General features: G+C 42.0%; 1 protein-coding gene across 1 annotated transcript in view; it reads left to right on the plus strand.

Moving 5' to 3' along the window:
* Positions 1–25,878, plus strand: part of LOC126147147 (esterase FE4-like) — a 92,687-nt gene extending 66,809 nt beyond the window's left edge. The window contains exons 10-11 of the mRNA XM_049915671.1: positions 11,153–11,276; positions 25,232–25,878. Coding sequence (XP_049771628.1) covers positions 11,153–11,276; positions 25,232–25,388 — 281 coding nt within the window. The 3' untranslated portion in view covers positions 25,389–25,878. The remainder of the gene's footprint in view (positions 1–11,152; positions 11,277–25,231) is intronic.
* The last annotated feature ends 1,126 nt before the right edge of the window (positions 25,879–27,004 follow it).

A 27,004-nucleotide genomic window follows, 5' to 3' on the forward strand; every position in this document is an offset into this window, starting at 1 on the left:
CGTTCCATCAAAATTTCTTTTCATCCCAGAACCCTTCTAAGCAGTATGAACACGATTTCCACTCTTCATTTGTATCCCGTACGGCTGAATTAATGTCACAGCAGTTTCTGCAACAATTTTATCTACAGCTTTGTGTTGCTGCATTGCGTCATATTAAGGTGGCTGCACACTCATTACTTATCACGTGCCGTGGTAGATAAACATATCTCCTGTCCGACAGATGTGGTATCCGTTCATTCGGACATGTTCGAAAGGCGTGATACCATATAGCCAATGAAGGCGAGACGTGCAATGATCCCTTAAGGGCAGATGCTCACCAGGCACGAGCTCTTACGGGAATCATTGAAATGCCATGAGTAATGAGGAACAAGGGCGGATCGCATGGGAGGCTTGCTAGGATATTCCGTGGAGCTACGACAACCACTGCATCTGGATGGCTTCGTGGTCAGAGCCGCTTGCACCACTGTTTGTTATTACTTTGGCTCTTAAACATTTTTTCGGCTTATGATAACCGACGCCATATGGGACATCCACTCATAGCTCTTGGCGCACCTATGCTTGTGTAGCGCATACTGGCGTTAGGACACAGCTTCATCTACTAAACGTTTCAGAGTACCTTATGTGATGTGTTTATAGTAACACCTTATTTCTGTCCAAGAAACAAAAATTTTATACTTAAACCTTACTCAACAGTAAGTAGCTTAAGTAGGCGATAAAGCTACTGGAAAATACCAAAGAATACTTGTTACGAAACTAATGATTTGCTTTAACCCAATAGTTTCCCCCAAGGTAAGTGACATGGATTCCAAAAACGTTATGTACTCGAAACTCAACTTACGATCGACTTATCTAGTTACGTAAATAGAAAGAACCACTATTACACCGTGAGTGCCATATGTCCAAGTCCAACGCTTTAATGCCCGACCTAAAGGTTACTGATTGAATACACATGATGGAAGAAATTTTCATTAATATAATTTGGTGAGCCCACGGCCTTGCCGCAGTGGTAGCAGTTTCTCATCAGATCACTGAAGTCAACCGCTGTTGGGCTTGGATGACTCTAGAATGGATGACCATCTGAGTCTGCCGAACACTGCTGGCAAGCGGGATCCAATCAGGCCTTATGAGGTGAATTCCGATGTCCTTGATTACCCCAAATAAGTAATGGCTCTGGTCACGAAAAGCGACAGAGGGCCAGGAGAGCGGTGTGCTGACCAAATGCCTCTCCACGTCCACATCGAGTGACGCATGTCGGCTGAGGAAGGGTCAATCGGTACCTTTGGGCTTGCTGAGGCCTACCACTACCACTGTTGTCCATAAATCATATCTTGGAAGCACAACTGGTCTTTCCTGTGTAAGTACCAAAATGAATTTTGAGGATGTCAGGATTTGGATCTTTATTTTCCTCTGGTAAACTGTAGTTGACTTTTTCCAAAAATTGTTAGGCAGAACCGGAAAATGGAGAGATTGATAGCTAGATGATGGATGGTCACTAATGGCGGCAGGACTGGTCGGCAAAATAGGGAAAATCTACTGCTCAGTGTCGTTTAGGATGTCTATAGTCTTCGAAAGTTTGACGTAATGCCCCAACAAGTGCACAATTACGGCTGTATCGTGGCACCAGTCATCTGTAGATATGGGTTGGAACAGTGAGCCCAGTTCTTTGATCGTCTCATCGATGTCTTCTAGCTCCTGTATAATCCTGATGACTACTGTATGTCTTGTCTGGGTGGCTGCATCATGAACTTCGTACTCTCCGGTCGGTTCATCTCTTACGTGATCCTCGGCGTTTCAGGAGCGACAGCGACAGGGACAGACTGCTCAGTCTATGGGGATGCCTCGATGTGTGTTGGCCTGTTGTTGGCGCGGTTTGCACCATGCGCAGCTGCGTTGTCAGCGTAGAGGCCAGTGTGGCAGCTTCTTCTTCGGTGGTGGTGTGGCGGTCAACTAGGCCTCTACCGTCGTTGTGCCGGCTAACCAAGTTACCTTCACTGTGATCGGTGCTGAAGTGCACCGCGTCCGGCATCCCCCCACTCCCACTTTCACTGGGTCGTGGATGAATGGACCGGGAAAGGGAGGAGAGGCATTCGCGACGAGCTAGTATCCACGTGTGTCGGCCGGGTGGCAGTCGTCTTCTTTCCGTTTGGTGCAGCCGTTTTGTTTTGTGGCGTCTCTCGGCGCCTTTCTGTACTCTGACAGCCCTTCCTCTACTCATCTGCGGCCCTCGTGTGCCCTAAGAAGGCCGGACAGCAGCGCCAGTCTGCGACATGCGACCCACCGTAGCGGAGGCATGTCGGCTTCTCTTCCTTTCTCCTCTCACAGGCGCGGCTGTCGTGCCCTGCGGCGCACTTGACGCACCCAAGGGCGTTGCGGCAGTGTCTAGCCACGTGCCCCTTTCTCTGGCACTTAAATCACTGGGGCTTGGTATCCAGATGGGGAGGAAAATTTCCACTTGCATTGTGAAGCCAAGGAACTTTCGTAGCTGGAATAAGTCGCCAGTGTCCGCTGCTGTTTGCACGGAAACGATGAACATTTGCGGTTCCTTCCTATTCGTCTGGTGTAGAGTTTGACTGCCACGTCCTGATAACTGGTACATCGCAGCCCTTCCCAGACTGCTGCTTCATCGCAGATCTAAGGGAGCCCAAGGAGGAGCACCTTGGTTGCCACCCCACGCAGTGTTGGCAGCGCCTTCATTGTCCCTGAAACTTTCACGACGAGGTCGGCCAAAGTTCTCTTCAGGGCACTACGGTCGTCCATGTTCCCAGTAGGGAACGATTGTGGCATCAGAGTCAAAGGATTCAATGCCAACTTCTACATTGCACAGACTACGATCTAATCGTATATTTCTGTCCACCCTCTACCTATACAACTGATGTGCCAGGGAGAGACAGTTGCACGATTTTCTTCAGTCCTCCGATCTGAAACTTCGATGAGTTCTACGACCGATGGCCCCTTCATGTTCGCAGCTTTCTTCTTGCTGCCTATTATGCCCATGCTCTGGTGCGAAAAATTACGAAAAATTTGTTTTGTGTCGTAATAACGAAAATTTCTGTAGTTCTAGCCACAGCACAAACATGTCGTCACAGCTCTTAGAAAGCCTCAGTAGCATAGCTCACAACAGCAGCAATGTACACGGTTCGGTTGCTCAGGCTGCTCTGGATGATACCAGTCTCTGAGAACGCATGCTGTTACAGCTTGATTGCCTGTAAATACCACATTAATGCAATAAATGCTCAAAATGACGTCCGTCAACCTCAATGCATCTGGAAATACGTGTAACGACATTCCTCTCAACAGCGAGTAGTTCGCCTTCCGTAATGTTCACACATGCATCGACAATGCGCTGACGCATGTTGTCAGGCGTTGTCGGTGGATGACCATAGCAAATATCCTTCAACTTTCCCAACAGAAAGAAATCTGGGGACGTCAGATCCGGTGAACGTGCGGGCCATGGTATGGTGCTTCGACGACCAATCGACCTGTCATGAAATATGCTATTCAATATCGCTTCAAGCGCACGCGAGATATGTGCCGAACATCAATCATCTTGGAAGTACATCGCCATTCTGTCATGCACTGAAACATCTTGTAGTAACATCGGTAGAACACTACGTAGGAAATCAGCATACATTGCACCATTTAGATTGCCATCGATAAAATGGGGGCCAATTATCCTTCCTCCCATGATGCCGCACCATACATTATCCCGCCAAGGTCGCTGATGGTCCACTTGTCGCAGCCATCGTGGATTTTGCGTTGCCCAATAGTGCATATTATGCCGGTTTACGTTACCGCTGTTGGTGAATGACGCCTCGTCGCTAAATAGAACGCGTGCAAAAAATCTGTCATTGTCCCGTAATTACTCTTGTGCCCATTGGCAGAACTGTACACGGCGTTCAAAGTCGTCGCCATGCAGTTCGTGGTGCATAGAAATATGGTACGGGTGCAATCGATGTTGATGTAGCATTCTTAGCACTGATGTTTTTCATGTTCCCGATTCTCGCGCAATTTGTCTGCTACTAATGTGCGGATTAGCCGCGACAGCAGCTAAAACACCTACTTGCGCATCATCATTTGTTGCAGGTCGTGGCTAAAGTTTCACATGTGGCTGAACACTTTCTGTTTGCTTAAATAACGTAACTATCCGGCGAACGGTCCGCACACTTGGATGATGTCGTCCAGGATACCGAGCAGCACACATAGCACATTTTGATCACAATAGCCATACACCAACACGATATCGACATTTTCCGCAATTGGTAAACGGTTCTTTTTAACACGGGTAATGTATCACGAAGCAAATATCGTCCGCACTGTGAGAATGTTACATGATACCACGTACTTATACGTTTGTGACTATTACAGCGCCATCTGTCACAAATCGAAAAAAGTAGTCCAACTAAAATATTCATATTTCCTTACGTACTACACGAATTCGTAATAAAAAATGGGGGTTTCTATTTAAAAAAAACGCAGTTGGTACCCGTTTGACTTACGGCAGCGCCTTCTAGCGGGCCAACCATAGCGCCATCTGGTTTCCCCCTTCAAGCTAGACAAGTTTCATTCTTTGTAGTTATTTCGTGAGATGCTTATTTCGTGAGATATTCGGTCCGGTCACTATCAATGGACCACCCTGTATAGAAGTAGTGTATTGTACTAGCATCGAAAGATTCACGAAGCATTTTTCTTTTGTAACGATAAGTAAATGACAACTTGCTGAAAACTGTAAATTAGTGTAAGTCACTAATATGTGCAGCAGATTGGTCGAGTGATGATCCATGAATTTCCAGGTCCAGCGATTGTCCTACGGCCAATGCAACCCTCGGAAAACCTTGGCCAGAATCGATCCGTTTGAAACTGTTTTTGATTTAATTCCAGGTCAACATATCCCAGACACAACATGGAAGCGTAACAAATGTGAAAGTACATTTCTGAATCAGTACTCTTGTCCACATTAGATTCAATACGCGTGTAGTTTATCTATGTCGCTATTGAACGCAATTCTGAGTACGAGGCCGATGAGTCAGCCATTTAATGCAACGTGTGCGTGGCCGTTGTGTTCCAACAGGTAAGGCACTGGAGTTGAGTGTGTAGGTTCCGAGTTCAGTTCAATATGGAGGCTGAGATTTTCTTTCGTTCCAGTCCTTCCAGCGTGTTCCCAGGTCCACTCAGCCTGGTGTCAGATGAGCACCTGCGGTAGAAGGGCAGCAGTGCGCTGGGCTCGCCACCTGCTCCCGCCTAGTACTGTGGTGAAGAAACCCTGACACAGGCTTGTGTCAGAAAATTTTTACTGCGTGCAGCAGTTCTTGAAAGTAACGTGTTAATGGATCATTTGGCAGAGTTGAGGACATCACAAACTATATTTTAAAGTTTATGGGAGATTGTTGGATAACAACAACTCATTTATGAAATACACTCCTGGAAATTGAAATAAGAACACCGTGAATTCATTGTCCCAGGAAGGGGAAACTTTATTGACACATTCCTGGGGTCAGATACATCACATGATCACACTGACAGAACCACAGGCACATAGACACAGGCAACAGAGCATGCACAATGTCGGCACTAGTACCGTGTATATCCACCTTTCGCAGCAATGCAGGCTGCTATTCTCCCATGGAGACGATCGTAGAGATGCTGTATGTAGTCCTGTGGAACGGCTTGCCATGCCATTTCCACCTGGCGCCTCAGTTGGACCAGCGTTCGTGCTGGACGTGCAGACCGCGTGAGACGACGCTTCATCCAGTCCCAAACATGCTCAATGGCGGACAGATCCGGAGATCTTGCTGGCCAGGGTAGTTGACTTACACCTTCTAGAGCACGTTGGGTGGCACGGGATACATGCGGACGTGCATTGTCCTGTTGGAACAGCAAGTTCCCTTGCCGGTCTAGGAAGTAGAACGATGGGTTCGATGACGGTTTGGATGTACCGTGCACTATTCAGTGTCCCCTCGACGATCACCAGTGGTGTACGGCCAGTGTAGGAGATCGCTCCCCACACCATGATGCCGGGTGTTGGCCCTGTGTGCCTCGGTCGTATGTAGTCCTGATTGTGGCGCTCACCTGCACGGCGCCAAACACGCATACGACCATCATTGGCACCAAGGCAGAAGCGACTCTCATCGCTGAAGACGACACATATCCATTCGTCCCTCCATTCACGCCTGTCGCGACACCACTGGAGGCGGGCTGCACGATGTTGGGGCGTGAGCGGAAGACGGCCTAACGGTGTGCGGGACCGTAGCCCAGCTTCGTGCAGACGGTTGCGAATGGTCCTCGCCGATACCCCAGGAGCAAGTGTGTCCCTAATTTGCTGGGAAGTGGCGGTGCGGTCCCCTACGGCACTGCGTAGGATCCTACGGTCTTGGCGTGCATCCGTGCGTCGCTGCGGTCCGGTCCCAGGTCGACGGGCACGTGCACCTTCCACCGACCACTGGCGACAACATCGATGTACTGTGGAGACCTCACGCCCCACGTGTTGAGCAATTCGGCGGTACGTCCACCCGGCCTCCCGCATGCCCACTATACGCCCTCGCTCAAAGTCCGTCAACTGCACATACGGTTCACGTCCACGCTGTCGCGGCATGCTACCAGTGTTAAAGACTGCGATGGAGCTCCGTATGCCACGGCAAACTGGCTGACACTGACGGCGGCGGTGCACAAATGCTGCGCAGCTAGCGCCATTCGACGGCCAACACCGCGGTTCCTGGTGTGTCCGCTGTGCCGTGCGTGTGATCATTGCTTGTACAGCCCTCTCGCAGTATCCGGAGCAAGTATGGTGGGTCTGACACACCGGTGTCAATGTGTTCTTTTTTCCATTTCCAGGAGTGTATGTACGGAAGGAAATTTACGTTTATCGTTCCGTCGACGACGAAGTCATTGAAGATGGAAACAAGCTCGGATTCGACAAGTAACACGAAGAAGATCGACCGATTCCTTCTCTTAGTCTTTTCACTAAACTGCTTACGGAAACCACGGTAAACATTAATCTAGATAGCTGGACGGAGATTTGAAGCCCACTCCTCCCGGCAGTGGGCGCACTTTTCCTTTCACCACTGCACCACGTTGCTAGCCCTCCTACTAATGCGTTTGCTACTTCTTTTGCCAATTGAGGCGCAAAGAGAATGCAGCCCACGTAAACAATTTAGAAAAGTTTTATTGAAAAGCACGCAAACGAAAGTACTCTTCCTCTGGAGATAAATAGGTCACTACAATAAATTATGAAACTTCTTGATTAGCACTGGATTCACACAAGTCCGAACTTAGTTTGAATGCAGTAATGATGAAACAATCTAATTTTCATATTCACTCAGAAGACGAACAAAATAATGTAGCCGGCCGGAGTGACCGAGCGGTTCTAGGCGCTACCTCGAATCGCACGACCGCTACGGTCGCAGGTTCGAATCCTACCTCGGGCATGGATGTGTGTGATGTCCTTAGGTTAGTTAGGTTTAAGTAGTTCTAAGTTCTAGGGTACTGATGACCTTAGAAGTTAAGTCTCATAGTGTTCAGAGCCAAAATAATGTAGTGAAGATCAAAGCCCGATATCAAGTTCCTGGTCGTTTCCGATGCAGAGGCCAAGTCCTGGTGATAGTGAAGGCAGATGGATAAGTATTGTGATGTATTTGCAAGATGTATCATCAAGGCAAGATTGATTTGCCGAAAGCCGGTTGGAGTGGCCGAGCGGTTCTAGACGCTACAGTCTGGGACCGAGCAACCGCTACGGTCGCTGGTTCGAATCCTGCCTCGGGCGTGGATGTGTGTGATATCCTTAGGTTACTAAAATGTAAACTTTCACGGCCGGAAATATCATGTCCATTATAATTATCCGGGCTGTTATGCCGTGGTCGGTTGATGAATTCTGTGGTGATTCCCAACGTTTCGTCTCTGACTGCGGGAGACATCTTCAAGGGGGTCCGTAGCTTGATGGAAGGTCCAACACACACACTGGCTCGCTACTGACTGCCGCTAAATTCCGTGTCCGCGCGCCCCTGCGCCGCGGCGTGACGTCACGTGTTTTGAAAACGATGTTTATGTCGGTACCACCAAAAGAACTGTTTCTACACGTTTGGAAGAGCACAAGGGAAATTGTAGAAGAGGAGAACCGGAACGATCAGCTGTTGCGGAGCATGCTTTCCAGCCAGGGAACCACAATATTCGTTTCGAGGAGACGCAAGTACTAGCGGCCACGAGCGGATACTACGAAAGGCTCTACAGGGAGGCAATCGAAATCGCTAAACACCCAAATAATTTCAACCGAAAGGAGGAGGGCGTCAAATTAAACGGTATATGGATGCCGGTGTTAAAGAAGATGTGTACCACTCGTCCACTACTGGGTGATGGCAACGGCGATCGACGGCGACGGACAGCGGCCAATTGCACTGACGTTTTCAAAACACGTGACGTCACGCCGCGGCGCAGGGGCGCGCGGACACGGAATTTAGCGGCAGTCAGTAGCGAGCCAGTGTGTGTGTTGGACCTTCCATCAAGCTACGGACCCCCTTGAAGATGTCTCCCGCAGTCGGAGACGAAACGTTGGGAATCACCACAGAATTCATCAACCGACCACGGCATAACAGCCCGGATAATTATAATGGACATCCTTAGGTTAGTTAGGTTTAAGTAGTTGTAAGTTCTAGGGGACTGATGACCTCAGATCTTAAATCCCATAGTGCTCAGAGCCATTTGCCGAAAGCAGTCATAAAAAACAGAAAAATTATAATTAGCAATCTTCGCAGTTGAAGTTTTCATTCTACGTATATTTCACATTACTATAGATCTGAGGTTCCGAAACTTTTCCTACGACGGAACGCTCTGAGAATTCTGGAATTATGGTGAAATGCCTTGTTTATTAAAAAACGAGAAAAACTTATTGTATTCAGTGATTAACTCAATTTTAAACCATAACTAATGACACAGTAATCATAACACAATTTTTCGAAAATAATTAATGTTGTCAAATTGTCGAAAAACGCTCTTATTCACTTCTCGCGGGTACCTAATGTTCATCAGATCACAATTTGAGAAAGCCTGATCTCGATCATCCCACACTTGAACCATGGTTCACATGGCTCTGAGCACTATGGGACTTAACATCTGAGGTCATCAGTCCCTAGAACTTAGAACTACTTAAACCTAACTAACCTAACGACATCACACACATCCATGCCCGAGGCAGGATTCGAACCTGCGACAGTAGCACCAGCTCGGTTCCGGACTGAAGGACCTAGAACCGCTCGGCCAAAGCTGCCGGCACTTGAACGATGTGAGGCACATGTATGCTCACTGAACAGCTGACCACATCTTATTTGCCAAGCCTGAAAACAGCTACAAGTAAAATGTACATTTCTGCTCACTGTCAACCTTCAGTTTCCTCTTCTGTTGCGGACAAGAAGATATCTGGGGTTTCTTTAACAATCGGGAACATCATTTCTCAAAGTACCGCGCTATGCTTTCGTTATATGCTTTTTTAAGTTCTTTGCGGAAATTCGTTTGGTGTGAACTAATTTCTTTTGAACTCGACAGGAACTACTATGTGTTGCGCAATACCACCCATACAGAGTACAATCGACTGCGCAATATACTGAGCGAGTATCAGTATTTTAAAAGAAGTTGTGGTGTGCTTCAGTATATGGTGCAAACTGTCAATACCACTCCTAGATAGTCAATATTAAACCCTAGGTTTGCGACTGCCGAAGGTTACGTATTAGCTGTGTAAATAACACCGTCTCCGTATCACCGAAGTGCTGCAATATTATAATTACGGCATTCTATCCATACATCGAACTGCCATAATTATCATTGGTTGTATGTTTTTGCAACTGCATGGCGTTCAAAGACGTCTGTTTCTTACAATCTCAAAAATTTTGACACCACGAGGGCGAAAAAGTTCACGTGCCCACTCGGAGGTGTTTGCGATTTTTCTCAGTCGTATCTGCTGCAACAGCATTCTTGTCACCAGTCAGAACGCAGGAGACACTGTCGAACGTCACCACAGACAATCCACACGGGTTGCAATTCTCGAGCATCAACACAAAAGTGGAAGAAGTTCTAAGGTGTTTTACGGCTACATGGGCCAGATGGTCGCCATTTCGGACTGTGCTACATTATGTGGTCCAACAGCCAACAGTCGCCGTTTATGACCGTCTTCTACCACTCATTCCACGCGTTCTTATATGTTGTACCCATACGCCCTATGTGGTCCGAAATACCACAAATGACAAACTCATATCCTGGAGTCAGATAATTCTGCCCTGCGATATCGCACGCTTATACTGAAGCTTTTGACGACCTTTGTGGCCAAGCGGTTCTAGGCGCTTCAGTCCGGAACCACGCGGCTGCGACGGTCGCAGGTTCGAATACTGCCTCGGACATGGATGTGTGTGATGTCATTAGATTAGTTAGGTTTACGTAGTTCTAAGTCTACCCCTGATGATCTCAGATCTTAAGTCCTATAGTGCTTAGAGCCATTTCAGCTGAAGTTTTTACCGTTGAGAAAACTAAGAGAGTCTTTCTTTCCCACGTTACCTAGTTTAATGGCCCTTTCTTGGCGACTTTGACATAAAAAAACATTTAAATCATGCCAGAAATGGTGCAGCTGTATCTACGCACATTTTATCTCTTTGCAGTCTTAGGAACTAAGTCCTAAAATCATATTCTACATAATTTGGTATTTTATACTAATTCTGCTTAATTTTTCTTGACTTTACAGCTTTCAAAAACGTTAGGATATCGACAGCAGATAGCTATCGTTCACGATGCTAAGGCGCAAACGAGTTCATACATTCTTCATTTGTACTCCATTTCAAAATGTATTATTTCTGTCCTCAGTGTTCTCCAGCAGCGCCCTTCTCTTTAGTTTCATAGGAAAAACGTTCAAAATTGCAGTTATCCCTGCAGAACCTGTTCAAGCTTCGATTTAATGACAGAAAAATGTTCAAAATTTTGATTTGTATTGGAAAAAAAGTTGCGTTACACTTTAGTTTTAATAAATTAGTGCTCGGCTTATTAAAACATCTTCTACAGCTGAAACGACATATTTCTCCTTGTGTAACCTTTCTAAGACAAATAAGTAATAAAAATTTAGAGATTTACTCCAACGAAGCCTATAACAGGCTGACTACATATGTTCTCTTTCTGTTATGTTCAGGGGCGGCACACGCCGACGATGTAAATTACATGTTCACGTCGCCCACTAATCTCGATCCTAATTCGGATGGAGGCATTATCAGAGCACAGATGATAGAAATGTGGGCCAATTTCGCCAAATATGAGTAAGTAGTTTTCTTATCAATTTGCTATTAATAACTGACTACGAAGTTTACTTGTAAAATCGGAAACTGAGGTGGTATGGCGCTATGTCACATAAATTATAGTGATCGCTAATGCAAGAACTTTTATAAGAAAGGCATAAATTTTCCGTGAGGCGGTGAAATTTTCAATGAGCTACCTTTCATACAAGCAATAACAAAGTGAAGAGTGCTGTAAAAGCAGTGTATTCAGTAATTAAGGACGCAAAATCTATATTAGCATTATAACTAGAAACCCATCTTGTCTGTCTGTTTCAGCACATTAATCCCCAAAATAACAACACGAATTTTTAGGGATTTTCATAGTTAACTTGAGCGTAGGTTGGGACAACGTATAGGTTTTACTGTACCAACATCAGATCAAGGAAAAAATATATCGTAATTTAAATTTAAATCTAAAGCTGTAGTATCTGTCTGTTTGTCCGTTTGAGCACAGTAATCTCCAAACCAAATAAATGAATTTTCATTGGGCTCTCACATATAGCTTGAGAATAGCTTGGGGCAACGTACAGCTTTTATTTTTATCAAAATCGGTCATTAAAAAAAGATACCCTAATTTATAGATTTATACAATAACGTCTACGCAGCTTACAAGGGAACTGTCCAGTTCCAGATGTTGCAACCTACCCTGATATTTCTTATACAGCACAAATCAAATACACTGAAAGAATACCATCGTCAAAGATTTAGCTGCTAAGCTACTTTGAAAGTAATTTGTCCCTGGCCTAGGTGTAGCATGTAGCAGATAGTGCATGCGCAACATGGCGGGCACATATTCTTGGTTGGTGGCACATCGATGAATACATAACACGTCACAACGCGATAGTAATTAGTAAAGCGAATTTCAGTTTCCGTTGACATTTTCTCTTAGACAGCTTTCTACAGTTTCTATTCACTCGAATTTGCAACTCAGTATTTAGCAGTTGCCTTTGCAGTATTGCTGGCTGTTAACAATGGAGATGAAACTGAATTAATTTTTATGTGGTATCTGCGTACATGCTTGCTAATAACATCTTGCTTCGTGCAGGTTTCAGAGTTTCACAGTAATGTGGAATCCAATTAATGTTTTCATCTTAGTAAAGATGCAATATGAAGGACGTGGTATGCAAACGAAATCACCTATTTCTCCTGACGATCTACATATGTGTTATTTATTAGTTAATTTTTGGACATTCATTCGAATGATGTCGACATTTCGTTAGAAATTTTGGAAAAATTAGAGCTAATAAGAAATAACTTGAACTGTTCTGTGAACTGTGATTCGAACAATGATTGTCATGCTAATTCAAGCCAGAACAAAAACAGAGTATCTTCCAAGTCCAAAGAAAACATATATTGTAACAGCTTTCAGTGAGAAAGGAAAGGATGTAAGTTTTATAGTTGAATGCAGAAGGAAGAAAATGCTTATACACAAGCAGTACGCAAAACCAGCTTCGTTTGGTAAAATTTGAACTTGAATTGTATAAATGGAAGAAAGACTTACGTGAAGAATGAAATACGCCCCAAATTAAAGCTAGCAATAGTGTGAAAGAAAAACTATTCGAAAGGTTTAGAACTGTATATTACCCTCACGATTGTATTTTATTAAAATTATGAAAGATCACATAAGTATTATCCCCGTCAACGCTACAAACTTACTGTAAGATTACACACTAGACCAAAGTAATTGCATGAAATTCAATCAGTGGCATTGCCATCCTTAAGAATCATATACAGATATAAATAATTGCTGGTACTAGTCACTTGAAGGAACTGGTACTATTTTCAACAAAATTCAAATTATTGTTTGACACCTGTTTTTAAAGATTGGGAAAAGGAATGGAGTGACCAAACAATTTTCTTACTGCCCACTCGCGAAAAAGTATGCCCTGCCGAATCAGCAATAATTATTAATTATAAAATTGCAATTTGGATGGAAGTTGTAATCCCTGACACAGTTCTTGTTAAAGCCTGTGCTATGGTAAGTGAGCAGGATTCACCTTATGAGAAAGAATTTTCGAATAGATATCGACCGCGTGTACCTAAATGGTGGCAAATCAGACTTACATCCACTCAGTAATAACAATGATCCTTCAGGTAAGTTCGAAATGCAATTACACGTCAGGATGGATCGAAGCAACACAGAAGATGCTACCAATTAGATAATAATACGGTCGCCAGCATAATTAGGCATTAACTGAGTTTCTTCCCTATACAAGTTGGTATATATTCATGCAAATCAACAAGTTGTAACACTGCATAATATAGTCGAATTTTAGAACCAGAAAATCTATTGAACTGATAGTTTCACGTTCTGTACTGATATGAATGAATACATAACACTACACTATAATGTATACTACAAAACTTTATACTATCTATTAATCTGATTAAAATCGAGCTTAGGTTACCCTAGAAATTGCACTTTCATGCCACACACAAAATGTCAATTTTGATAAAGATAAAACACTGATTAATTTTGACTTTTATATTGACTTTAACTTTTGCTGGTCAAACCAATTTAGAACACTTCAGAATTCAAATGAATGAGGGGGGAACCTGAAACTGTTATGATCGCTGTATTTAAAAAATTGATTACTGAGTTTGTCATGCGTTCAAAATTTCTAGTATATAAGTTACTACTCTTTTCATCTTATTTACTGCTCATTTAAATGCCTTCAAATATGTCTCGAAACGTTTAACTTCATTACTACACTCCTGGAAATTGAAATAAGAACACCGTGAATTCATTGTCCCAGGAAGGGGAAACTTTATTTACACATTCCTGGGGTCAGATACATCACATGATCACACTGACAGAACCACAGGCACATAGACACAGGCAACAGAGCATGCACAATGTCGGCACTAGTACAGTGTATATCCACCTTTCGCAGCAATGCAGGCTGCTATTCTCCCATGGAGACGATCGTAGAGATGCTGGATGTAGTCCTGTGGAACGGCTTGCCATGCCATTTCCACCTGGCGCCTCAGTTGGACCAGCGTTCGTGCTGGACGTGCAGACCGCGTGAGACGACGCTTCTTCCAGTCCCAAACATGCTCAATTGGGGACAGATCCGGAGATCTTGCTGGCCAGGGTAGTTGACTTACACCTTCTAGAGCACGTTGGGTGGCACGGGATACATGCGGATGCGCATTGTCCTGTTGGAACAGCAAGTTCCCTTGCCGGTCTAGGAATGGTAGAACGATGGGTTCGATGACGGTTTGGATGTACCGTGCACTATTCAGTGTCCCCTCGACGATCACCAGTGGTGTACGGCCAGTGTAGGAGATCGCTCCCCACACCATGATGCCGGGTGTTGGCCCTGTGTGCCTCGGTCGTATGCAGTCCTGATTGTGGCGCTCACCTGCACGGCGCCAAACACGCATACGACCATCATTGGCACCAAGGCAGAAGCGACTCTCATCGCTGAAGACGACACGTCTCCATTCGTCCCTCCATTCACGCCTGTCGCGACACGACTGGAGGCGGGCTGCACGATGTTGGGGCGTGAGCGGAAGACGACCTAACGGTGTGCGGGACCGTAGCCCAGCTTCATGGAGACGGTTGCGAATGGTCCTCGCCGATACCCCAGGAGCAACAGTGTCCCTAATTTGCTGGGAAGTGGCGGTGTGGTCCCCTACGGCACTGCGTAGGATCCTACGGTCTTGGCGTGCATCCGTGCGTCGCTGCGGTCAGGTCCCAGGTCGACGGGCACGTGCACCTTCCGCCGACCACTGGCGACAACATCGATGTACTGTGGAGACCTCACGCCCCACATGTTGAGCACTTCGGCGGTACGTCCACCCGGCCTCCCGCATGCCCACTATACGCCCTCGCTCAAAGTCCGTCAACTGCACATACGGCTCACGTCCACGCTGTCGCGGCATGCTGCCAGTGTTAAAGACTGCGATGGAGCTCCGTATGCCACGGCAAACTGGCTGACACTGACGGCGGCAGTGCACAAATGCTGCGCAGCTAGCGCCATTCGACGGCCAACACCGCGGTTCCTGGTGTGTCCGCTGTGCCGTGCGTGTGATCATTGCTTGTACAGCCCTCTCGCAGTGTCCGGAGCAAGTATGGTGGGTCTGACACACCGGTGTCAATGTGTTCTTTTTTCCATTTCCAGGAGTGTATATCAATACTAACGTTATCTTTCAACTTCGTTACACCTTTGTTATTCATTTACTGGTTCATTAACAAAAAACATTTCTTTAAACACCATTCTAACATAGCTAGTTCTGCAAATAATTATTATTAACACAAATTTTAATTTTCAATTCGGGACACTCGGTTTGCACAACATTTGGAAACGACCCTGTCTAGGTTAGTTGTGAGGATAATTAAATGAGGGGAAAGTTCTGGTAAAATTTAGGTTATTATTGCACCAAACAAACACAGTTCACTCTCTGATCCACACGAATACAGTACCAAAAGTTTCAACCTGCTAGTATCCATGCGGCGGTTGGCAGGCGGCGAGATGGCGAGGCACAGAGCACACATCAAACCACAGCTATGGCTCTTGACGTATCGGCACTTTAATTCTTCTTAGCGTCGCAATACTTTTCCATTTAGTGCCTATGGAATTTTGCCATGCTGTGTGGGCGTTGGAACGGCATACCCGAGGCTCAGTGAAGCTATGTCTTCCAGGAGAGCCTCCTCGCTCCAGAAAGTGTTGCTCAATCCAGTGCCAAACTCCAACTGTGCCCGTTGTGCCGTGCAGTGCCCGCGTGCATTTCCCTGCGCTCGCCTGCCATCCACTTTTACCGCTCCCTGACAGACCGGGTATTCACCCGAGGTTTTGCATTCTACATATCCCAATACGTTGCCTACGTATGGACCAGACGCACAGTTACAATTTTAAACATCTCACAATAGTTTCAACATTTGCTACATTTCAATTCTATTACAATATTACTCGGCATTTGACATAAACATTAATATTGACATTGAAAGTTATTTACAATTTTCTTAACACAACGGCATGAAACAAAAAAATTGAAATCAGAACATCAATTACACAAGTTTATCGAAAAATCAGATGAAAAAAATTACTTATATGTACAATAGTACAGGGTCGTTGTTGTTACAAAGTCTAAGGGCCAGCTGAATCATGGCCATAGCTGAGCAAGGAGTCAAAATTGAGATACCCTAAACTACCGGATCTGAGCTACAGTTTACTGTATTGAACATGTGTGCTGCGTAGTTGTGGCAGCGTTGGCTGGTGCGGCCCATGTGCTGCATGACGGGTCTGTTTGTGCAGACGTGTCTGTTGGCGAAAATGCGACTAATCCTTGCCTACACTCAAATGATTACTGAAAAATCCCTGTTCAAACTTAACGTTAATGAGGACGATGGTATGCGTCCATAACAGTGCAAAACCAGTGCAATGTTAAACAACCTAACAATCAAGCCACAATTCCAATAAATATTCTATCGGCGTGAATAAAGCGATACTGAGCGATGCTCAAATCGAACACACACATAGAATGTAGCTCTCCTACTTCGATCGTAAAATGCTAGGTACTCAACACCTACAGAAATCTGAACCAGGTAAAATGAAAAATTTTAATCTCACAAAGCAAGAGGCTAAACATAAATCTATGAACTTGGTTGAACACTAATGCATAGTATCAATTACAAGATCCATGACCACACACCATTTCAGAAGTTTTCCTGCAATCACATAGGGTCAATCAGACAACTGTTTGATCTGGCGAATCTGAAAACCATGTGACATGACCCATCTGGAGTCAAAGTATAGAGGGTGAGGAAGTGAAGTCTCGCGAATGTCTCCTAGTGGGACTTATGAAACCTCGTACCCTCACTATATTACTAGCTTTTCCCCTTGTCTTTACCAATCACGGGCCTTAGCATAGAAACAGTTTGTATACAAGAAAAATAAAAAGAGCTTTATCCAGTTAAATGTTGATTTTCAGTCTTACAGTACTGGTAGTGCACAACGCAGCATCTCTCCCATTTCACAACATTTTCGCCAGTAGAAACAACGCTCTATGAATGCTACAACATTCCCACGCTAAGACTTGGAGTTAAGAAAGAAAAACTATTTAGAAGTGATTGGTGGTCCGAATTTTTGCGTCCCGTGCCCGTGTTTTGGAGATTCCACTCTGTCGACAGAGTTATCTTCCCTGCGGTAAAACGGGGGGCCCTTTTCTAACGCAACGGAGGCAGCCAAACGGAAATTGGAGGCATGTTTTTCTATTTTTCGATCTCTGAAGACAATTGTTAGTTACGCAGCACCCCTCTGGGCGGTTGGAAGCGCCATGTCGTAAACCTATTGCTCTGGAGTCCTCAGAACAGCGTCCCCAGCTCGCTCTGTCCCTTGTAAAGAACGCTTGTCTCGTTCATTTACTGCTCTGTTCTGACAAACTTCTACTTTTATAAGCTAACCCCAGGTACACCGTAATGACAGACAACAATTGTAATATATATTTGATGTAGATTCAGAATACCCAAAAAAATTGTATGATAGACATCACAACTTACCACATGAAAATAATATCGTACCTGTGACAGAGAGAAAGGTTAGTAAGAACATTGAATGACCAACATACTTATGTAATTCTCTGTAACCTATATTCCCAACCATCATCTTTAAACTCATAACATCAATGAAATCTAAAAAATTCTCGTGTCATAGTTCTCAATGTAGAATGCATTTATGATAACTAACAGTTTTGTCGATTTATCAAATAAAACTTTACACTTTTCCTTTCAAAATAGCGAATGATAAAGTTTCTAAATCTTCCAAAAATTTTAAAAGACCTATTTATATTGCAAAATTATTTTATATAAAATTTTAAGGACATAAATGAATAAAAGAAATGGAAAAATATTTGTTATTTGACTGATTTTTTTCCATTTTCTTATTCACATTTTCAAAAAAATAATGGTGGAGATAACAAGGAGATTTGAGAATTTTAAATTTAATAATAATTTTTATGTTTTGCTTCAAATTTTACGATTTTCCCTTGAAATCTGAAATATGTTTAGAAAATGTTTGGACAAACGAAACATACATTAGAAATTCCTGAAAAATTGTAAGAATGCCGGAAAAATGATGAAAATGCTTCAAAATTTTCGAAAAAACGTTAAAATGTTTGGAAAACTACTATTGTTTTACGTTCATATCGATATGTCTTTTGCCGTTTGTTGAAGTCTGACTCCTGACAGAATCATTTCTAATAAATTGCATATGAAAGTTTTCGATTTTTGTGGTTTTCCATGAATTTTAAAAAAAATCCAAAATTGGGTTATGAACTGTAACACATACATACTCCCACCGCCATGGTGGAGCGCTGCCTTCTACAACGATATGCATTACTGCAGTGTCCTAGTTTAAAATTACACATCTGATGGAGCTGCAGACTCCTTGCTTAGAGACAGTTGCATACAGTCTGCAGTATCATAGACCTGAGAAGCTGCACAGTGTTCAACTTTATCGTATCAGAATAGCTAAGAACATTAATTTCTAGGTAGTGTTCATCAGCTGTGGTTGAGACATATGGTACCTTCAATTATTTGTTTCTCAGAACAGCTTTTAGTGACTTCACTGCAGTGTACATCAACTTGGTGGGCAATTTCCCGTGACGCCGCCATTTCATGTGCACTGAACTACCTTGAAGTAAGCCCTCGGGGAATTTTAGCAGAATGAATAGATTGTACTGTCAACAATTGCATACACTGTGCACTCTAATGAACTCTACTGAGATTCTCATTTACATAAATTACTGTATTTAACTATATTACGTTTTCTAGAGAGTGCTCAAAAAAAGGTTTCTACTGAAAGAAACGATTACTTTCTTTCAGTCATTTATTTGGTGCTTATTTGACATGTATTGAGGAAATACACTTTGCAGCCAAATGTCTTCGCATACCTCTCTGACATGTGAAATGTCTCTGCATAGTGACAGACTCTGTGTCCAGTCGCATCTTAGTGCAATAGTATGGACCTTTTTTTCGCTCAGGGGCAATGAAGACACCAAGTGACCGTCGACTGAATACGATTGTTGATGTTTTCACCATATCACAACAGACACTTCCCATACCCAACTATAAAGTTTGATGGAGTTAATGAGACGTTCTGGGAAGGCTTTTTCCTGCTTTTAACTTGTACTAATAATGGTACATGACTATAAGATAGTTTCAAATCACACCACTAATAGATATGCATTAATTTGGAGCTGTAAATCTGTACATCACAAAACATGGACAAGATCACCGAAGTATTGGCCTCTTCAAACACTCATGTTCAATATCGGCAAACATCTTTGGGATGAACTGAACATCAAAAACATGTCGCAGTATTTGGCTCAGAATCTGGTCACATCTATTTACCATCCTTCAGGAGGTATTGAAACTTTTTTTCCAACTAAGAAATTTACAGGGAATATGTTCTGAAATATACCATATGGCCACGGAAAAGTGGGCCCAAAAAGAGTGCAGCAGCTCTTGTGTGGCATTCAAATTAGGTTAAATAGAATTGTTGCTATTGCTTGAGTAAAATATAATAAGTTTCATGGTGCATCAGAAAGAAGACGAGAAAACCATTTGATGTTCTCGTGATGCATGAATTTGGCACTTCGAGGAATTTGGAACTGAGTGGATCACGTTTAATTCAGTGTTCAAGCACAACGGTGCTGTAACTTAAGTTTGGTGGATATCGCTATGCCATGCAAGGAACAGAACTGAGCATTCTCTATCTGTAGATAAAAATTTTACTTCCCATATTACTGGATTTCAGTCTTGACTCCATGGCTAATTTTACTGTTCAACTTGCTACATAAAGTAACGCATGGGGCTTGCGGTATTATATAAATACTGAGCATGTCTGACGACAGCTTTCTGGTTAATAACAACAACAAACTTCTTCTGGTTAAAAAGTTTTTCCAAACACATTCAAAGGTACCGCATCAATGGAGCATTGGAGAAAATAACTTAATATATGTGTGATATCTGTCTCTGGTCACTGGTATAATACATGTCACGTGACACAATATCCTGTATTAAGTTCTTTTCCCTGATATTGTGATGATGGGCTATTCTCGACACGAGGAAATAAAAATGTTTTAACAATAACTGGACCTATTAGCAACCAAACATCGGTGATTAAGGTGTAATCGATAATTTCATCGTAAATCCTGGTTAGTCAGATACGCAGTCCTATTCTGAGCTCTAACAAGGATTACTCTCCAGGTCATCCGCTCGTAAATCTGAGCGAACGTTAACTGGGAGAACTTGAATCGGTCATTTTAGAAACAATGTAACTTCAAATTTTATGCAAAATGAATATCTAGATGCAGGCATTCTTTAAGGGTAGCCGCAGCCTTCTGTATAGAAATGATGTATTTTCCGTCAACCTGTGTACGTTTTTTGTGTCTGGTAAGTTTGTGTTAGTTTTAGAAACAACATAAGTCCTGCAGTTCTGGTGTTTCTAATCTCAATGTGGCAGTACCATTGAGTCTGTTGAAAGTGCTTTGTGATCTGATCATTTGTGTGATAAAATTTTTCATTTTTGAAGAGTTGGCTGCCTTTTAGACAGAACATAACGTTATTTTCTTATGTGATTAAGAGGTGCAGGTTAATAGTTGTTTTATTTTAAAGTTCTCTGAAAATGGAATGTCCATAAAATGAAACAAGTGTATGACGACTGAAGCTGAATACAAGGGTGAGGTAATTAAAAGAGCACATGTTCAAGGAAGTGAATATACGAACTATGCAGAAAAAACAATTCTAGAAAGAAAAACAGGTGAGTAATGAAACTGTAAGAAAGCATGTTTTGCTAACGTTGACACATTTCATTAGACACTTCATCACAATCAATGATGAGAGGAAGGAGGTTTGTCAGTAGACATTTATAGCTTTTATGGTCTTAATGGTGACAGTAGACTCCTGGCATGTAAGAGAATTGTTGATAGATGGTAAGTCTTCAGTTGATTTATGAGGAAAAAAGACCATAGCAAATTCAAGGCCTGCTGAAATTGAGATGCTCATTCATAAACATAATAAGACTTTCGCAAGAAAACAGATTCACTATTCATCCATGGTACAAAATTACCTTGATAGAAAGTCAAATGTGAAAACCATGTTTGTAATGTAGACATTACATATCAATACTATGTTAAATACTTCAACGACTATTTTCACCACCGATTGAGGTGACGCAGTGGCTAGCACACTGGGCTCAGGTTCAGGAGGACGATTGTTCAATCCCACGTCGGGCCATCTTGATTTAGGTTTTCTGTGATTTCCCTAAATTGCTCCAGGCAAATGCTAGAATGGTTCCTTTGAAAGGTCACGACTGACTTCCTTTCCCATCCTTCCCTAATCTGATGAAACCAATGACCTCGCTGTCTGGTCTCCTCCCCCAAACAACCCAACACACCAACCCATTATCACCTCCAGGTTGATATCTGCCATACATGCAAAGTTATAGAACAAAAATTGAAGATTCCATGCATTAATGAGAAGGTAAAGAAGGTTGCTGAAGCAGAATTAATGATCCACAAAAGATGAGATAAAAATGTCACAATAGTCTTGTTGTGTTGGCAGAAGAGCCAACATCGTGTTACGAGGGGAGGCCGAAATGCACGCGTTTTAGCTCACGCAGGCTGGCGTGAGGAGGGAAGAATTATACTGACATGAGGTCTGGAACATGACAAGGAATGAGAATTCAGAAAGCGGACGTAATTAGTTTGATACTTAACTTTAATCCATTAATGATGAACGTCTCTCTTGACGGTACATGATTCCCAATATTATGTTCAGAATTATAGTAACTGAATATGGCGCCTTGCTAGGCTGTAGCAAATGACGTAGCTGAAGGCTATACTAAACAGGCGTCTGTGCAAATGAGAGCGTAGGTAGTCAGTGAACCATCGCTAGCAAAGTCGGCTGTACAACTAGGGGGAGTGTTAGGGAGTCTCTCTAGACTAGACCTGCCGTGTGGCGGCGCTCTGTCTGTAATCACTGATAGTGGCGAAACGCGGGTCCGACGTACACTAATGGACCGCAGCCGATTTAAAGGCTACCACCTAGCAAGCGTGGTGTCTGGCGGTGACACCACAAGTCTTCTAGTTTAATTCAGTCTGTGCAAAGAAAGGTTGTTACAATATTTGACTACATGCGGAATATTTCACTGCCTAATATTGCGGTGCAGGAGTTGTTTTATCTTCGAAAGTTAACCCTCAACATTTTTGAAATACTTAATATACAAGCAGGAGAATGTCATTTTTGCTTCTGTGATAAAACCCTAAGGATATGAAGGAACAGCACCTCTTCAGTGATAGCTGTGGTGGTGGAAATAGAAATCTCAACACAGTAATGTTTTTGTGGCTCTTGTAGAAACAGAGCGTTCTGATAAAACCCAGCACATCTCACTCCTGGGAGAACATTCGTTTCTTCCCAATGACTGATTTTGTTGTTGTGAATAGGATGTTGTCAAATCAGATCGAATTAATCTTGCAAAAGAAGTATGGGTCATAATAGTAAACTCAAGACTCCCTGAGAAATTCATGGTTAGTACAGGAGGTGTTGAACATCTTACTAAGTTCAAGGTTTGGTGCTTTCTCTACATAAGAAGATAGTCAACTCACTGGAAAACGAATATCGCTGAAGAGACGAACGATGTCAACATTAACACAGTTCAAGTACTGATCTTGGCATCCAGGGAGAGGAGCTGCATCGCCATTCATCAACACAGCAGTCTTAATAGATTCATGCTGTGGGGTACCAGGAAGCGATAAGTGTTTTTACCACGAACAATGGCATACAATAGACAAAATTTTTGCACAAACATTGATAATTTGAAATAACTGATTTCATGCACGCATTAGCATTGACAAGCCATAACATAAGATTATTTTTGTTGTGTGATTTAAAAAACAGCTAGATGCCTCAAATTAATGTTAATGTTAAAGGCAATATATTACTGATGTCACATGTTTGTGTAGGTTTGCTATATAAGTCAGTATTTAGACATTTTATAGATTTTGAACGTAAAGTTATCGTTAAGTCGATTACAACAGCATGTTTTGGTGATATAGTTTCACAAGCATTTGAGTTAATTTTCGAAAAAGAATACAACTAAAATTGCATTGATCACCATTTTGGCTGGATCTGCTAGGATCTGGAGGTTATACTGTCTATTAAGTGATTCACATAACTACACTCTTTATAAAGGACAAAGCTACTTTTGATGTGTATTGACCTTTCTTTAAAAAAATAGTTTATGTTTCTGGAAAAACATGCATTATGGAGTTGTGCTGTTTCTGAAAGGACTGATTACTTGCCGTTTGGTAGGAAAAGTATCTAGATGTAATTTAAGTTACTGCTGTTTGCTGTTTCCTGAAGCAGTTCTTATGAATCATGCCAACAATCAACAGGACACAAAGGTTGTCCTTTCTATATGCTAGCCGATCTGAGATGAAGATTTGCATCTAATTACAGTATCTCCATTTGAACAGGATGCTATTCTCAGCATTCTTCTGTCTTTAAATACGTAATAATAAATGGAATATTGGTCGATTAGTTACTGGTTATTCATACACAGATCGTTTACAAAGTAGGTAGGTCATGTTAACTGATGTAAACAGATTTAAAAAAGTTAACTGATTAATACAACCTGTGATATTGTCTTGAATATGTCTAGAATAACATGTTGTATTGTTGCGTTGATATGTGGTGTGCAATTTTTTTTTCATATTGGGAAACAGGTTGATAATTAATGTGCACAAATGCTTGTACACTATTCACCTGCACCACAGCACTGGTAAAAGCCCACGTTATACACACACTACACAACTATTACTACTACTACACAACAATTCACTTCGAGCTTGCATACACACACATGCACACACCCATACGCATCCACCCACACATACACACACACACACACACACACACACACACACACACACACAATTTCAACTGGCATCAGGACTCTGACGATACCTCCACCATTCTGTTGAGCTTTTTGTGGCGTCCATTTCGCTACCTGAGAAAGCTGCATCAGCACCTTACCAAAATGAACGCCATTTTGACATCGAAAAATATAATAAATATCCATCACCAATTATGGGGAAAGCATTTTACCACGGGATTTATTAAACTTTGACTGATTACTGCGAAATGGCGTTCCCTATTCTGCATTATTCAAATAATCCTTGACATTGTATAAATATTATTTGAGGCTTATACCTTGTATATCAACAGTTTCTTTAATCAGCTTAGGCAATTTATTGTGCTATCATAGTCCACCATAGAAAACGTTTGTTTATTCTCAATAAAGTCAAGTATAGTTTGCCTCTTGTTCCACAATCCTGAATGCTACTGTTTTTGAAAATATAATTGTTGATGTTCTTGAACTGCATAACAGATTAGTAAATGTATGGACATAGTGCAATTAAAAATCCCTAACTGTTTAACAAGGATCTCAGTTACTATTTTCAGTTATTAACGACGAATATTTCTGAAGTAAACACACTGCAAATAAAACAGATATGTTATTGATTTACACATCTGTAAATAATAAGACCTTGTTGTGATAATCCAAAATTTTCTAACTTACTTTCATAGATAACCACCCCAACCTAATAAGCAGCAGATATAGACAGACTAGTTGCGTTTCTACTTCCATTTCATGCTGGTAAAATAAAGAAGACCTTTTGTTAATTAGTTATAACTTGAATAACTCTGAAATCATATTATATGCGAGGTGAATAAATCACACAAAAGCAATGAAATGTTGTAAAATAATGTATGCTATAATGCAAGTATGAATTGTTGCCATTAATCTGAGATGTACATAAATAATTGTCATGTTATGATGTAGAAATTAAATTGATTTTAAAAGTAATATACATGGATCTTAATGATGTGTGAAATAATAACATATGACTCATTGTTATAATTTCAGTAACCCCACGCCAGAACAGACTTCCCTGCTGACGGAAACGTGGAAGGAGTACGACGAATCGTCCCCATATTATTTGGAGATAACGGGACCTCTACGACTGGCAACTAACTTGTTTGAGCCAGATATGACCTTCTGGCAGAACCTGCTGCCATCATAAATACAGTTCATTAGCATGAGAGCATGGTGATTGGACGTGTGTTGATGGTATTTTTTATATCCCACTCTACCATGTTCAGTTATCAAACTTGCCACAAATGTAGTACAGCAAACTATGTGTATTCTAAAGGTATACTTTTGATTATGAAAAACATATATCCTGCTTCTCCATTATCAGGTTTGTAGTGTATAGAAAATAATGTTTCTCTCTTCTTACATCTTTCCACTATTGGTACATGTAGATGATACAACAGACAGCAGAAATGCTTGTTGCTAATTCTTGTAAAGAGCATTTGTTACTGTTCGTAATATCTGCCACACTTTGAGAATATACTCTGGACATGGCGAGTACTAGGAAGCTACATGTGACGACATACACAACTTTACAGTGTGATGTATGTCATGTATTTTTATGTTTTCTTATTTTTCTGTAATGTATATAATAACATGTCTAATCGTATTCCATGTAACAATCTACATGCATTTTTAATAGTAAAACGGTTAAAAACAAAATTTTTACAAAATAAAAAAATGTGCATCTCAACACTATTTCCATTCATTTCTCACATTTTCCATTATTCATTCAGAAAATAAATTTTCTGCGTCCAATGAGATAGTAGCAATGATAAAAAGACAGTACCAATTTAATAAAATCGACTTTCTTTTCTCTTCTTAGGGTGCCAAACCTCGAAGGAATGTCTGTGGAGCACTCCTCATGCTTGAGCCCTTTGTGACAAACAAGATCATTACAGCACCATTGCTGGTAAAGGGACGAGTAATCGATGGACTGGAATAAACTCCTTGCACCGCTAAACTAGTGAAAAGTTTTTTTTTTATTAGGACCCCTTGCCTTAAATTTACTACTGAGAGAAGTTTGAAAAGCTACATTTCTGATAACGCTGACCACTGATCTTACAGCCATCTGTTTACTCTAAGAGAAATACCATGACTTAACAATGTACTGTGAACATACAGCTGAAGGCCTCCAAACAAGAAATCTTAACAAATCAGCAAGATAAATCCAATTAAGATAGCAATAAAATAATTAAAAAAAACTAGTAAACATATGCAAAATGCAATACAAATGGCTGAGGGCCGCAATTAAATTTCAAAATTTTAGAATATATTACCATAGACTTTTAAAGGCAGAAGGCCAGAATGTTTAACAACAAGAAATCTCAAAAACTTACAAGATTAAAATGCAATTAAAGAGGCAAATCAAATAAATAAAGAAACGTATCACGGCTGCGTGGAAAGCCTTAAGGCTAAGCAGATAGAATATACATATGCAAGGTGCAATACCAATGGCTGAAGGCCACAATTAAGTTTCAAAATTTTAAAATGTATTACCATAATCTTTTAAAGGCAGAAGGCCGCTATGTTTAAGCTTGAAAGATAAATTTAAAAATTAATTTTGCAAAAAAAAAATTTAGGAAATTAAAAAAAACATAAGACTTTAATTTAAAGTAGCTGACAAAAGATAATTAAACACCAGTGGCACTCAGAAGCCTCCAGGGAGATCGGTCTGCCCTCGTTCACTTAGGCGAGACAGGTGGTGAGCCCAATTATACTTGATCCTTTGGAACCCAACCAGGGGATAGCCACGGACCGACAGAC

This window comes from Schistocerca cancellata, chromosome 2 (genome assembly GCF_023864275.1).
Source record: "Schistocerca cancellata isolate TAMUIC-IGC-003103 chromosome 2, iqSchCanc2.1, whole genome shotgun sequence".
NCBI lineage: Eukaryota > Metazoa > Arthropoda > Insecta > Orthoptera > Acrididae > Schistocerca > Schistocerca cancellata.